At 39.2% G+C, this 16,498-nt stretch overlaps 2 protein-coding genes across 20 annotated transcripts in view; both read right to left on the bottom strand.

Annotated features, from left to right (window-relative positions):
- The window catches only part of LOC1275271 (hemicentin-2), a 221,352-nt gene that overhangs the window by 164,695 nt on the left and 40,159 nt on the right, over nt 1-16,498 (bottom strand). The window contains exon 3 of one of the 19 annotated variants that reach the window (XM_061659569.1): nt 10,919-11,002. The exons of 17 other annotated variants lie outside the window; for them this stretch is intronic. The gene's annotated coding sequence lies outside the window, so the exon portion shown is untranslated. Of the gene's footprint in view, nt 1-10,918; nt 11,003-14,669; nt 14,755-16,498 lie in introns of all 19 variants that reach the window. One more of the 19 variants, XM_061659568.1, reaches the window with a different exon arrangement.
- Nucleotides 4,977-10,910, bottom strand: LOC133393671 (amyloid protein-binding protein 2-like). Its single transcript, XM_061659563.1, has one exon. It carries the CDS (start codon nt 7,382-7,384, stop codon nt 5,984-5,986), a length of 1,401 nt encoding a protein of 466 aa, XP_061515547.1. The 5' UTR covers nt 7,385-10,910; the 3' UTR covers nt 4,977-5,983.

Genomic DNA, 16,498 nt, shown 5'->3' on the forward strand with positions numbered 1-16,498 from the left:
CAAATAAAATAACTCTACTCTACGCTAATTAAAACTATTTTACATGTAGGTGAACCCTTTTATATAGATAACACAGTTTAATAGCGTGCTAAACCGCATTGTTCCATTACAACTCCAAAGATGTGTTCTCTTGCTCGTGACTAGAAAACATTAGCGAAAACCAGTTTTCCACTTTTCCATCTAGCATAGGCGAGCTTTTGTATTATATCATGTTTCAGCTGTACGATTAAGAAACTCTTTAACTACCGCACTAACAATTTGAACTACACAAACTAAAATTGATATGTAAAAATGTGTGGTAACCTTGCACAAAAATTACCTAGAAAACATACAACGTCTTGAGATAACGGAAACTCATTCACATGCGCTACCGACAGGCAATAACCCAAGCAAGGTATACTTAAACCATAAACCTTCGCGTAGAATAGATAGCGCGGTCAACCAAACACCACGAAATGAAAATCTCACTTTGGAGTTTCTACTGTTTTTCTTTATATTTAACCACCTCCATTTAAGTATGTGAAGCGCCTTTCCGCGACGACTACATTGAATAGCTTGTAAGGGATGAACGACTCGATGGGGCCGAAGCGTGTAACGTGAAACGAAAACCACTCACACTTGACACGCAATTAGTGGGAAACACTTTAGTTGTTTTGAAGCATGCAACTCAAACCTCTGTGTTACTATCAAGAAGCGCCTATACATACAAACATCCGCAAGTAGTTCGTGGGAAGAAGTTCGGTTTCACCGCCAAAAAGATTCTTTTCTTGAAAACTATGTGGCCTTTGCAGCCATTCAAAACAATCATTTATTTATTCTCAAAGTAAAGCATTTCAGAGTCAAATTCATAACGATTGTGGACGCAAACGTCGTCGCCTCTTAGACGCTGCCACTGGTTTTAGAAATGTTATCAAAATTGTTATCCCACAAGATGAGCTTTCGTTTGCACGGCCAAAGCAGGCAAAGAGTGTAGCCCAAGTCCTCAATGAGGTGGAGAATTCTTCCCACCAGCAAACAGAAGACGATATAATGGCTTATGCTGTACTCTGGAGCCCTGAAGCCCATCGAGATAACTATAATTAACACGACCCACAAGCTTCCTTCGCTATACACGAACGCTTGTTTGCAACGCCCGTGCTTCCGGAACACATCAAGTCACAGGGAGAAGTTCTGCGTACGGAACACGTCCTGATTACATCAGCAGCCACCATAGGATCTCGGGAGTTTGTATGATGAACTTTCTCTTGCGCGTTCACCTTGATGATTCCCGCCCGCAACTTTCCGTTCGTGGACACTTAAAACGCTGTGTCCTATAGAAGCATGAATGTGCAGGTGTTTCCTACAAGATGGTTAGAATTTGCCCACACTCGGAATCTACGAAGGTGTGCCCATAAATGTGCAGCATCAACTGGCCGGAAGATAGCCTGTGATCTTTCCCCCATTGCCACGATACCATGATCCCATCGTAGAGCTATGGTTTCTTTTCCGGAAACCACACGGTCCTGCCACTACTGAAAAGCACGGGACACACATTTATACAGCGTGGGACAATAAAATGTGACATCCCCAGTCCTGCTTTTGAACAGGACGCTAGTGCGCATGAAAGACAGAGAGAAAAAGAGGTAAAAGGTTGGTAAAATTTATTCCACCTTATCGCTACCGTTTATTTCTTCCCAGCATGCACCTTAGATGCTGCTGCCAATGCTGCTGCACCCTCAGTGCCAGTTTGCGTCATCCTGCTTTTGTTGTTGTGGTTCAGCGCTGCAGTGTGTCAACATATGGATGTGGATGAAGGTTGAGCGGTGCATTGAGACCGGCATCCGATTCGTCCACCACCATAAGATGTGGACCGAGCAGCGATAAGTAGGACACCCTCTGGAATCCTTGGATTCCTTTGCCAGGACAAAACGTCTTTGCAAACAGACCTCTCTATTCAATGTGGTTACTATTCCGAAAGACTGCTGGAACCCTTTGGTACGTTGGTTGCATTTCTTGCTGCTCCGCGTGCAGTGTCCGGTACTCTACCAACGAGTTTTGGGCTGTGGGTATGGGTGTTTCGAATCGAATTAAGATAAAGACATGAATTGATTTCTTTAAACTGGAATGTTCGAATGCACTGCAGCCATCGCATCACGATGCAATAAAATAAATGGGACAATGCAATCCTCAACCGGATGCAAATTGCAGAGGATCTGTGCGAAAAAGGGATTTTACAGTGGCAGGACCATGTGCTTTCGCTTCACATCAGCATTCCCGTGACTAATGCCGAACCAGGGAGGTGGACTGTGGACCATGCAAATATGCACATCTGGTGGCATTTACAATCTACCGGTGGCCTGTTGCTGCTTATCAATTTATCAATCAATCGGTTGGCTTAGCACAGGTTAAGGAGTTTAAGTCTTTGGTTCGATTGTATAAAGCACTTGCACGTGACATCTAGATTGATTAATGATATTGTAAAGCTTCTCGAACCAGATGTTGTGTGCACGACGGAGTGATTTACATTGATGCAATCAATGAGTCCGGTCCCGTGGTACAGTCGTCAACTAGTGCGACTTAAAAACATGCCCTACAAGGGTTCAAGCCCGAAGTGGGAAGGTATGGACTGACTATCCTGCTTTTGGTATTCAATAAGTCACTGCAAGTGACGCTCACTTGTGTTACAGGCAGGCCTTGACCGACAACGGTTGTTGTGCCAAAGAAGAAGAAGAAGACTGAATGACGCGTGGCCACGGAGCTGAAAAAATGTTGAAAAAATTTTCAACTTTGTCAAAATTGCTTGTCAACTGCAAAAAAGAGCTTTTCTCGTGGCCACACCAAAAACATACACAAGAGCGACAAAAAGCTCCAACATCTGAATATAATCGATATTTTGTTTAAGAAGCACTAACTAGGTACATAAATCAATTAGAATCATGCATTTTAGCATTATTATCATAACAATGGGTCACAACTGTGCCAAATAGCTTTTTGTTTACGCTTTTTCACGAACGTCAAATTTTGTCAACTTTTGTCAACTTTTTTTCCTGGCTGCTCCAGGTCACAAAATTTTGACAAAAGCTCATATTTTGACAAATTTGTCAGCATTTTGTCACTCCCGTAGTCTTTCGCTTAGTCATTTTATTTTTAACCATTGTACGAATGTTAGTTGTCATGAAAAAAAAAATTTTTTGATTACAACAGCGTATTTTTGGATATCATTAATTATTAATATTTGTTTGGAAACTTATACAAATCTATGTTATTTATTACTACAATAGTTAAAATCTTCCTTGATTAACCTAAATGGTTATAACATTCAACATACCATATTCTACGTTGAATAGCAAAGTTCACCGCGAATCGAAAAATGCTCGATTTTACTTGGTTCACATTTATTCACTCTTACATCCACAACATACTTATGCTATCTCCTTGGTATGGTCTTGGTATGCAAGATTGATTGATGGAATTCATCCGTCGTTTCACGTACCACCCTTCCTCTTTCTCTATCTGATCTCTCTCTATCTCTGTCTATCTCACTATACAATTCCTATTAAATCTTCCTGCTACGGGAAAGCATTCATTTGTTTGCCACGCATCCCTCAGTGCAACAAGCTAACTAGCCGTCTAACGAAGCAAACTGTCAGCGGCTCGCCTGGTTGACCTGCTTTCACACTGCTTTACACAAAACCCACCCTTCAACCAAGGTAGCCAGCCCCACACACCCACCAGCGTAAAAAAATCAGCGACAAAAGTTGCACCACTCTTGCGTTTCTTGGGCGTGGAAAATGATTGGCACAAATAGAAAGTGTTAGGTTTCAGCGAGCATCACCCACAAGTCTCACCAGTCACGTCCGCGTGACGTTCTTGTGGTGAACTTTTCCTACAATCCGACCGTATGTGGTAGATGCCCGGAGTGTGGCTGTTATTAAGTATAATTTGATTTATTTTCATTACCACAAACGTCAATCACGGTGCCAACCAACCTGTTTCTACAGGTGGGTGTGTATGTGTGTGTAGGGTTTTGGAACACAATTTGTTCTTTGAAGTGTTCTATTCCATAGAAGCGCAGAGCAGTGCTGCAACAAGTACACCACAGTTTGGAAGATAACTTTAGCACAATTTTTCTTACAGAAGCTTCATTATTTTTCAAGGAATGGGAAATATATATCATATATTTTATTGTTATAGTATAAAGTTTTTTTTATTCATCCCTCAGTGTGCTATAACTTCACGAGAGAAGCCCACAACATAACATTTACCACTGCACTGGATAACGTGGCTATTTAAAGTGTGGATAAAGCTGGCTATTTAATTCACAAATTTTCATTGCAAAACGAGTACTTTGAAAGCAGTTTTAACCCGGCAAACAACCGCAGCACCAAAAACTGCATCAACATCATAACAACTCATCAAATTAGTAGAAACGGCACCCCAACATTTTGGTTTGCAGTGCCTTTTTCATCTCACAACAAACATCTCATTTACGGGCGCAGTCTACGAATGTGGTATTTCTACATCAGCTGGCAATATACAAAAAAAATCCAGGGAATCCTTCTCTTCTAACGAACTCGTATTTCCTCAGTTTAATGCAAGCGCTCTCTCAATATGAATGCATTTCAAGCTCCGTTTCTCAAGGGTGTGATTGGCACACTGGCATTAGGCCAACGTGTGTTTATTTAGGAACACAATCTCTTTTTCCACCGCTTCAGGCGGAATGCAGCGAAACGAAATAAGCGGATAAGTTGCGGTGAAAAGCGAAATAAGTGGCAGCGAAGCACGCGAAAAAGCGCTTGCGAATGTTTGCGGTCGACCACACGGGTGGCTCCAATGCACGGCTGCATGTTTAAGTAATTAAATGGAAAATCTCGCCTCGAATGAACGTGTGTGTGCCGTCTGTACGAGTAGTGTGGATTGTACGGTTGCTTCCTTGATGTGGGAGGCTTGAATGTGAGATTTATATTCCTCCACGGCACAATCCGCAGGCGTGGTGTAGCGCATTATATGTAAAATGGTCACGGAAAGTAGCCTTACGCTTTACACGCTACAATCAATGTGGAGAAATGTTTAAAGTTTGAGAATAAATTTCGCATGCATTAATTATTCAGAGAGTTCGGTCCTAAAATATTGAATTGCGTCTTATGCATTTTATAATTCAAAAAATGCTGAAGTGGTATATGAATTTATTCACTTCAATTTATTGAATGTAAATTATTATTTTCAAAAATATACTGTAAATATTTATATTTACTTTAAAAATCTACTTTTTCTATTGCTCACGCCATCCACTACTCTTATACTCGTAGTTTCTTTCTTAATCTCAAGTACACGACTGATGGATTTTATTGTTGGTCGCATGTTGTCAAGAATGATATTGATTGTATTAAACGAATTGCAACATTTTATAATTATACATAATAATTTAAAGTGACTAAGCTTACATATAAATTTGTGCCTAAAATGTAACCTGCTTTTGTAAGTTTAAATAATATTTGTCAAACACAATTTCAGTATTTCAGATTATGCGTTACAGTGGTTCAATAAAACAAGCTTTTGTTATTTTGAAAAGAGGAAATATATAGTTTATCCTACTTTCGCCGATCCTATCCAGCAATGCTATTTGAATATATGTTAAAAATACAAATATTTTACAGTTATAGTTACAGTACACTCATGTAGAAAAAATGCAGTAAAACATCAATCTTTTATTATTAGTCATGTTATATTCTTCTTCTTCTTCTTTTGGGCTCAACAACCGTTGTCGGTCAAGGCATGTCTGTACCACTTGTGGGCTTGGATTTCAGTGACATGTTATATTACAAGTCTTAAACGCATTGCTTAAAAGACAATTAAAATTGATAATAAAAGAACCAAACGCATTATTGAAGCTATTCCTTCAATTATATTTTAAGAACTGTTTTGATATAATATAATAAAATATAAGATATAATATAGATTTGATATAACCTCGCCTACAAAAAAAAACAATGATTTCAGCATTTTACTCATCGTTATAAGATTTATTAATTTCGTGAAAATGTTCCCAAACATCTCTTACGGATAGCGCTTCAATTTCCTTATGATTAATTGACACTACATTGAACCCATCCAAATCACTTCCAGCAACACTTCCAAAAGTAAAAAGATCCATCGTAACACTCAGTCGCCGAGCCTGAGTCAACATTCGATGGTCCGGCGGTAAGATGCGTTTATAATTTTCGACAGCCTTCATCACATGATGGAGTGCACGATCCCGACGACCAGTAACGTATGCCTGCAGATACAGCCCATACGCTAGATTACCCTGAGCAAGCGAATGTAGCAAATTGCGTGCACCGTATAGCTGCATATAGATATGTTGAGCATCTGCATACACATCGACACTTTCACTGACCTGATTGCAGGCAAGTAGCAGAATAGCAAGATCCTCTAGCGTTTCCGCATACAGTCCACTCCCACGGCCATATTCATGCGCAACTAAACCGATCGCAAACTTTAGCATACAAGCAGCTTTTGCATACCTCTGACTGGCGGTGCAGGCGCGGGCAATTTGTCGTAAAACATCCACTAGCAGTCGGCTGGGTGATCGTGCACTGATCATACTTAACGATTGCATACCGTACTCGTAACTATCGACCAAGTTTAAATCTTCAAAGTGATACAATGAGAATGCATGACATACACCGGCCTGTAGATCTTGCAAACGCTGTACTTCCTGCTCTTTTTCTGGCAAATTTTGAAACATCAACCTCTGTTGAACCACTTTACCTAGCATCCTTTTCATGCGATCATAAGTTTTGTTGGCGTTGATCAGTTTTCCAGCAAGAGTCTGGGCACGCATCAACTGTCTTAGTACAGAGAGCTCTTTCGCCGTTCCAAATTGCGCATGTTGCTGAGTAAGCTGCAGTATTCCGATGGCTTCTACAAGCCACCCGGTCTCGGTTAGGAACGTGCCTATTCGTAACCCACACCTGTAGTCGAAACGGGATAAGCCACCGGTACGGATGTTCTCGTCGATAAGTTTTTTGTACTGTCGAAACAGCTGGATCGGAAGAGACTTTTTGACACTTTCGAGCCATTGAAGGCATTGTACTAAAGGAGTTAGATCACTGGAGAAGTTTCTTATAAAGTCACTGATCAGCAGTGGATCGGAAAGAATTTTCAACTGAACGTCCACTAGGCTGGGATAATCACACATTTCACTTAACACGTTGAAGCGTATGCCCAACGGCAGCTCGTCGATGGCTTCTCTATAAGCCGTACATCGTGGATTGTTGGAGAAGTTCCTCGTTGTTGCTTCAATTGCTAAGCGGTACAATGTCTTGCTATTGAACACCAAGCCGGAATTGTTCATTTCCAAATGTACATCAGACAATGGCCAAAACTTTGCCACATGATTCATGACAGTAGAGTGCTATGAACACTGGGATGCCTTTATTTTCCTACGAATACCTCGATCAACTTATTCCAAATAAACGTTGCACTAACAACCCGAGGGGAGTATGCTGCATTGAACTTTTTCCATGTATATCACTGTTTTCCCTAAAAACACACACAATTGTTACTTTGTATCTTTCGCTTGTGCGCAAAGGCGAAGAACAACCTGCTCATCGCATACCTTGCTACGTCGTTCTTCTCCGAATGGAAATCATAAACTGACACCACTGTGAACGGGCACGATTTTGACACTCACCAAGGACAGTCATTTGTTCTTACCACCCTCAAAGCATAATATTCATAATGTTCATTTCGACACCATCACTGCTGTGAAAAATACAATAAATATAAAGGTTGTAACCTAAATAAATATCGTTTCTGTGGGCTATCTCCCAGCTAACTGAAACTTGAAGCATGAAGGCTCAATAGTTGCAAAAAAACTATATTGTGTGCTGATGAAACTTGAGCAAAATAATATTAAATGTTATTGAGTTCCATTACAACCCAAATTTATCTAAATTGATAATTTGATGAACATCTGTACACGCTACTGTTTATGTATAGAAATCAAAGATTACTTTCTACCGTATGTCACTTCTATCAAAGCTATAATTTACTATGTCTCTCCAGAGAGACGACCATCTAATCACCTCTGATAGTAATGACTTGAGACATACAATTATTCCAAAAGTATATCGTACACGTTCTATTCCCAATATCAAACAACACAGCCCAGCCACAGCAAAAAAGAGTGAAACATTAATCCAACACCTACAACGTATCCTTTTCACGTCATAGACCAATCTGTGATGGCAGGCCCAAAGCAGCATCTTCAGATAAAATTGGACCGTGTACAAAACCTGGTTCTACCTGGTACAAAAAACCATGGGATGGTTTTTACATAAGACAGGTAGCGTCTGGTGACTAACACCACAAAAGTGCTAAGGTAACAAAAGGGAAAAAGGATCGATATGGCAGAAAAAAGGATCAACATAACCTTTCTCTTAGCGTCCCGAGGGTGTACACGCTGAAAGAGATTCATTAGCAGATAATCGGAGCAAATGTTGTTCTCAGAACGGGAAAAGAACCAAACGTACCAAGGGTAGCAATTTGTGTACTGGGTCTACGGATCCCTACAGGTAAACCTAGCTGACACCTAATTAACACGCATATTTTCTGATGCGGGAACGCTTCCAGCAATGACTTACATAATTTACACATCCTCCAATATTCAAAAGTGTAAGTATAGCATGAGATGCTCATCTTTTTCAAGAGTATTGGAGCTTACCTTTTGAACCAATTGTAGACCCTGATAGTATATTTTCTACACTCAATCATATTTGCATGCAAATCCATCACTTTACCAATATCAGCCCTCTACCGAGCATCAACTTCGTCAACAATGGACCAAAACTGTCTCTGCTTATAACAACAAAGCAGCTATTCTTTAAACGAATATTGATCAAAGCAACATCCTCTACTCCGACATGTTTTTGAAAGAGGAGGCCTTCGCCGTCTGGCAAATATTCAAACTACCAGAACATCAAAAGCGGAAATAGAAAATTGGAAGGAGAGAAGTGAGTGTTCAAACTTGAATAAAAAAAGTAAAACTTAAAAAGATTGCTTTTCCTATGAAAAGGTCTTCTAATCGAAGAATTCGTGTCGGATGATGTCGGATGACGTGGAGATTTTATGAGCAAGTCTCGTGCGTAACTAGTTTTTGAATGAGCTCGGATAATGTAGATAAATTGCCCCGATGGCTCAAATTTAAATCAGGCTGATTGAAGCATCAGACTTATTGTTCTATTCAATCTAGGTTAATTCCTGGCAAACAGTGTACTGAGAGCTAGTCTTTTGACACCGGAGTACGTGGTTCGAAAATACACACACCAATGAGACGGCAAAATGACACAATTGCAATGAATCTCCACATGAAAGCTTAAATTAACATAGATTGAGCGATAAACCATTGGATCTTTCGTGTATCGATCTCAAAACAAAATCATGCTAGTTGACGTGACCTGGTCACCTACCTAGTGTTGCGGAAATCCATTGATGGACATCTGCTAGAGGGGAGCATTTAAAATAACTCTAGAAATACTATTACCTACTCTTTCTTTATTTCTCTATCTCTCTGCCTAAGAGACTCATATACTCTCTTTCTCGTTTTCTCTCTTTGATCAACGATTCTAATCTTTTCGATTGTACCCTGTACCATCGTAACAACGTAAGCGGATTTCAAAGTGATGTAACTTTTTGACAGCTTGCCAGCACCCAACTCCCAGCACACCGAATGCATCCATCAATGATGAGCTCGTGCTTCAGAACATACGACAATCGATGGCGTCAACGTGGCGTTCACTCTGACTCGATTGCAAGCTTTTCCAAAAATGGTTCAACTTTAGAAGGGTAGGCGTTTTGAGAGGCCAATTGGTTGTTGTTAGTTGATTTGATTGATGCAAATAAGCGGATTGGCTTTGGTTCACACTGTACGCGACGCAGAAATTCCAACGGGACAAGAAAAACAACGCAAATGTCCAATGCTAAGGACCGGTGCTTTGGAGTTTTCAAGTGGTTTTAGTGTTTGTTTACTGCAAAATAAAATCATATTAAATATACAAAGCAGTACAACAAAATTGTGCAGGTGTCTATAGAAAGATTTGATGTTTTATCCTAAATTTATTTAATTTTTTTACAAAATTAGCTCAAAAATGTTTATACTTCTTTGACTGATCAGTTCAAGGGCCCTTCTTTAAAAAAGTAGTATCATATATAACAAATAACATGAAGATTCAATGTAGCTAAAACAATCACGCGTAAGGAATTTTCGGAGTGAATGCCTATTCCTTAAAAGAACATTTGATCATGATTATTCATAAAGCCTCAGTTGTCTGTACACACAATCGTTTTCATGTACAATATTTTGATTGTCATTGATGTTAAGGCCGGGCTACATTGATCGTACTCCGTGGTGTAATTTTGATTTTCACTAGCGCATCTGGCGGCCGCTGGTGGAAGCTTTTTTTGGTCATCGAGGGAATGGTCGTGCCGGATCTCAAAATTAAGTAGTTTTTACATCGTTTTTTGATGCGAAAACGGCTGAAATACTTGCACAATATGATTGTCTATCAATTACAAAGCTTTTCCAGTCCAGTTAAAGTACCATGGAAACATAACATATTTTCTGGAGCGGCTCTAAATTGTTTGGCAAAATGCTTCGGTCAGCCTCCGCCAGATGCGCTAGTGAAAATCGAAATTACACTTGCGAGTACGATCAATGTAGCCCGGCCTTTATACATTTATGTTGAACAGCCGTTAAACACGGTAACATCAAATAAACAAACGCCTGCCCTAGTCACAATGAATAAATTTTCTAGTGATAGTGACTGACTGGAACATTTTCAACCTTACACCGGAAACCCATAAAATGTTCTATAAGAGTAACACTGTTCCAAAGGATCAACATCCGAAATACACTAGAAACGATCGCTAAACATACCCCTCAGGCAAATGCTATGCTCAACGCCATGCTGTTCCTACCAGTCCTACCGGATGTCCTGCTGTGTATGCTAAAAACGCTCACCTGAAACATAAAAAAGAAAAGAATGTCAAAAATTAGCACTAAACACTACAGAGCACGCTGATTGAGGGTTATTTAATTTGAAATTTAAATGACCGAAACTACCTCTAGAATATCGGAGGAACTTAGAAACAGTGTTGGTAAATTTAACTTGCTATTCTTTACGAGCAACCCGAACAGAACAAGAAAACTAACTCCACGGCGATGAATCTTGTGCAAAATAACGTCCTAATTTAACGCAACACTAAACCCCAAAGTAGTTCACGCGACGAGGGCAGCCCTCATTTTTGGTGCGGCATTCCAATGATGGTTGATGGGATGATGGGTCCGATGAAGTAGAGTAACGAACAAAGCTCCGGAGTGGAATAATCAACAAAACAACAAACGCGAAATTTTGTCGCTTTCTAAAATGGCCAAATTCATTTGCAAGCTTTTTCCAAGTGTTGTTCATAGGGATCTGAATCGATTTTCATTTACCACACTTTCAGCCTGGGCTGGGCTAGTTGCTTTTCGTTGCGTCAAAGCATCGTACACCCTTGCCTCCCGATCGATTTGCTATTTTCTTCGTTACAGTTTCCGATCCGAAATAGAAATACAAAAGTTATGGACACGGCTACAGAACAGTGAAAATCAATTTTTATCCGCTACACCGTCTTTGTCAATCGGCTTTGGCGCCAGCCTTTTTTTCACCCCATACCCCTACACTCCGGTATGTTACCAACATGTTTCATCTGACCTTGTCTGCGCATGCTATAAAACGATAACATTGTCTGACGTAGTGGGTAGGTTAAAAATTGGTTAAAAATTGGCAGCAAGCGGACGGATACAACGACAAAAACGAACCAATGTGCGACACAGAAGGAAATTGGATAGCCGTGCAGCGTTTTTCATCCCCGAAAGAGACCAATCAACTGGTAAACATCATAATTTTTGATCATTTGAGAATGCATAAATAAACGTATCGAAAAGGGAAAGAGAAATGTCCACCGTTCTGCAACTGTTATTGCGACCAGTCGATGCTGACGATGATGATAATGATGATGATGACGATGATGATGATGTGAAACCGTATACAGCTAAAATATAAGGGTTAAGAGAAAACGTCCACGATCAATGACATGCACAAAAGCGGACCATTCCACACGAAAGCCTTTCCGCTTGCTTGAAATGGCAGAATGGCTGGAAAAGGGTGGAAAATTCAATTTGATGAAAATGTTTCTTCATTTTACACCAGCGTGCCCATTAGCGCTTTGCACCAGCGAACCATTCCGAACACGCTGAGTTCATTCGGCCGCACTCTTTGCAGGTTCATGGCCGGATGCTCTTTTCGATGTTGTGCGATGGAAATTTATCTGCCTCTGGGGAGGGTACGGCAAAAACATATTGGCCGCATTGCAGTCAGGTAATAGGAAATGAAACTTTTGAAATATGATTCATCTAACGTTGGTGAAAAATACAAGCTACCGAGAATAAAAAATATTTTCAGGGAGACCATATTGTTCAAGAATAACTGTCGTGTCTTTTAAATGTTGTTTGAGTGATTTAAAAGGATTTAAAAGGAGTGAACAGGGAAAATATACGGTTCTCAACAGCAATTGGAATGTAAATATTTTTTGCATTAATAATAATAATACAAAAAAACAGAGCAAAACTGAGTTTACGCTCTTATGAAATTCTCATCTGAAATTCCCACGGGATGATATGCCAGCATTTCATCAAATATTTTCATTTGGGACTATTTGTGAGTAACGAGCAAAATCTCCAATGATATACACAGTTGGGCAAACATTTTTCACATGTTTTTCGCATCACCAATACCCCCAGTGACAACTTTTTCAGTGTCCTTTTTGAGCAGGGCATCAATAGCAAATGTTGTTTTCCACCTCGGCCCAGCACGCCTACCGCCCGATAAAATCAATCGCAATCGTAGTGGCGAAACATACCAACGCTTGGATGATGATTGATGAATTTCGAATTTCTACACCACTGTTTATTTATTAATTCCCAATCAAATGGTACGGGCGTTTAACAAAATTGGCAACAATCCACTGGGATTTGACGGCCCAAAGCTGGTACCATGAGAAACATGGCGTGATGTTAAAGTTTTCTTTGATTTTTCATCCTTTTCAACTTTAAAGTTTTTCTTTCTTGTTTTATTGTGATACACCTTGCGTTATTTATTATACTTCATGCAAATATTTGAATGGCTGTTAAACGTTGTTTTAAATTAAAAGAATACCTAGACTAAATATTTAATTAATTTTGTATTTTGTTTTGTGCTTGGGATTCAATTCAATTATAAATGCTTTTAATGTGCATTTACTTCAATTAATGTTGAACGTGGTGAGCTTCAAATAATACAGCCCAGTCCTTGCTAATGCATTAATAAGGAATTGAAAAAAAAAACACAACACAATGTTAATGTTAATGTTAAGCTCTATTGCTGACTTCAATCACGGAACAATGCCAGTTACAACAAGCGCAGTTATTGAACAATACTAAACAAATGCAGAAATCTTCTTCTTCTTCTATTTGGCGTAACGTCCTACGCGGACATGCCGGCATATACAGGCTTTCGAGACTTAATTCATTACCTTACAGCCAGATAGTCAATCCTTGCTACGGGGAGACGGTCCATTCTAGGCTTGAACCCATGACGGGCATGTTATTGAGTCGTTTGAGTTAACGACTGTACCACGGGACCGCTCCTGAATGCAGAAAGATTCGGCTCACTGATGCAGTTATTATTATATTGTAAGAAGTTAGTTCATGTTATCCAAAAAGCACATCAATATTGATTTGAGGCTTATTAAGAATAATCAGTTAATGATACGTTTACAAATATTCTTTTCAGGGTTAAGGTTCAGCCTTGTAGGCTCCAATGTGCCTATCGCATAGACAAACGTGCCATACTCTAATCAATCAACCAAAACATGGGCCCCTTTCCCTATTAAGATAGTAGGCTGAAATTTCAGCATGGCAGCTGTTTGCATTGTATACCAATTTTTAAGCAGCTATCAAAATGAGTTTAACATACAGGTGGGCTTATCCCAGGGTGTATGCATTTAGAAGGATGATTTTAGCGCCTCTGCTGAGTGACATTGTGAGAGACATCTGTCAATCCCTGCATACACTTTTCCAAAGAGTATGTAAACCAGGGTGTCTCATAGTCTGTTTTTTTACAAGGCAATAGTCTAATGTTGTTGCGCGAAACATATAGCTGAGGAGGTCTATGAGTGTGACTGGTAACATTTCGATTTGATATTGTAAAACATCAAAAACTCAAAAAGTCGATTAACAGCTCCGAGTTCATTATTTACTATCCACCTGCTGATTAAAGCATTGCATTGATTATATATACATCAAAAATGATTAAATTTCAGATTTAGCAGATGTCAACAAAACGCACATTTTATACATTTATTTTATTTTTTTATGCTGTGTAATTGTATACCCCCCATAACCGACCAAGGTATAGAAGAGCCGTATAAAATCGACCAAGGTAAATAAAAAATCACATTGCACAATGGGCAGTTTAGAACAAATTTCGGGATAATTTTTTTTTTTGCAGAAAATGTTAGTTTTTATCGTTTGTAGTAAAGTATTATGATAGAAAATAACATTTTATATGTAGTTCGCATCCATACCACCACCACCAGCTTAACGATACCTGTTACTTCTCTTTTGCCTTTTTTTGCCGGGTCGATGTCGCATACAATAGGGTTTAACGTGATTAGAAAATTTGGTGGCCAAAACTAAAAAAAATTAGTAAACATTTTGGCATTTGGTTAGATTGTGCGTATTATGTATGATTTGGCATTCAAGAACATAAGCATAAGCTCTTTACAGATTAAAACATTTACTACGGCAAGACAAGACAATATATCCATTCCTATCGCTCATAATCAACGCCATCAAATGGAATGCCAATTGTAATACCGTAAAGACACCAAGTTAATCAAAGAGAAAAACTTCAAAACACTAAGTAATGCTTTTTTTTCGATTGATTCCTTCTTTTCAACCCGCAGCAATACTTGTCTGAAACGATGCCCAAGTTAAGTGATCCACGAATGAATCCATTTGACACCTAATTAGTAGTCGTTCGTGCTGAAACAAAGATCGTTCCGGTTTGTCTACCAACGATAGTAAACTATGGTGATGATGACCGACAGGAGGGTTTACGTGACCTTCAGAAGGTTTGTCAATCGTTGTCTAGTCTGAAAGAATGTTAAAAAATGGTCTGTGTTTTTATCTCTCCTCATTGCTTTTCCTTGCTTTATTTTTCATGCCAAAAGAGAGCGAAAAATTAAAACCATTTACAAAAGACGACTTCGAAACCCTTTTCAAATGCAAAAAGGTTTTTACAAAAAAAAAAACAAGCATGAAATCATTTTGCTTTTAAACCTGTCGTGGTTACAAAATCATCATGCAGTGATATTCACTTCACTGCGCCGGTCTGTTAAAGCGTAACCAAAACAAATAACTTTGCACAAAATTTTCCACGTGCAAAACTGCATTGTGAAGCGAACGGGAAAAAGTTTGATAATAAAACCCTGACTGCAGCCCAAAAATGAACTTTTGCTCTCGCAGGAAACGTAAAAGCCGGACAGTTGAGGTGAACTTAGTATGTTTGTGTGTGTTTGCGATAGAGAAAAAAGTGGTTTGTACCCGATGTCTGCATGTTGGATGAATAAATGCGAAATGCAAACTCTACGACACAGCGTCCAATCCTTGGCCCATGTCTTTGTCTGGCGTCTGTTGGTTTCTCCCGGCCCGCTTCCATCCAGTCAGGACAAAAAAACGTAAACGAAATTCATAGTTCGTCTGATGTTATTTTTTGTTTTGTTTTGTTTCCATTCAACATCCGGACACTGGCAATCGTTTTCCTCTGTATGTTTGCATATATATGTGTGTGTACATGAGGGTTTGTGTGTCGCTACTACCTCCAACATTATCGTTTGGACTGCAAATAAACGCAGCAAAGAATTGCATCGGTGGCTATGTACACATTCAACGAAAAGTTTTTAAAACCCTTTCTCAGCACACATTTACATAGGGCGAGCAGAATGCAGACACTGTGTAAGAAGAATGAAAAAAGGGAGCTTGGTAAACACACAAATATCATTGGAATAGTCATGAAGTTTAGTACGAAATTGCAGGCTTGCACGATTTAATTGATAAAAACATGTAAGTGAAAAAGTTCATCTGATCTTCAATGGGCATCGTAAAGAGCTGAATAAGTAAGAAACAATCAGCATATAAGCACGACAGAAGTACAGTAGTACATCAAAATTGTCATTGAAATTATTAATTATAAGAATAAACAAAACTAAGTAAAACAGAATGTTTCTAAATTGGTATCTTCCTTTAAGCATCGGTCTACGGGTTTCTGAATACTTTATATCGGCAATGATATACGGAAACCAAATTGCTTTTGCGTAGAGTCCAACAAATTATAAATTGCATGCAGCAAAATGCAAAAAAAAATATTGAAGTTTT

This window comes from Anopheles gambiae, chromosome 3, assembly GCF_943734735.2.
Source record: "Anopheles gambiae chromosome 3, idAnoGambNW_F1_1, whole genome shotgun sequence".
NCBI classification, from domain to species: domain Eukaryota; kingdom Metazoa; phylum Arthropoda; class Insecta; order Diptera; family Culicidae; genus Anopheles; species Anopheles gambiae.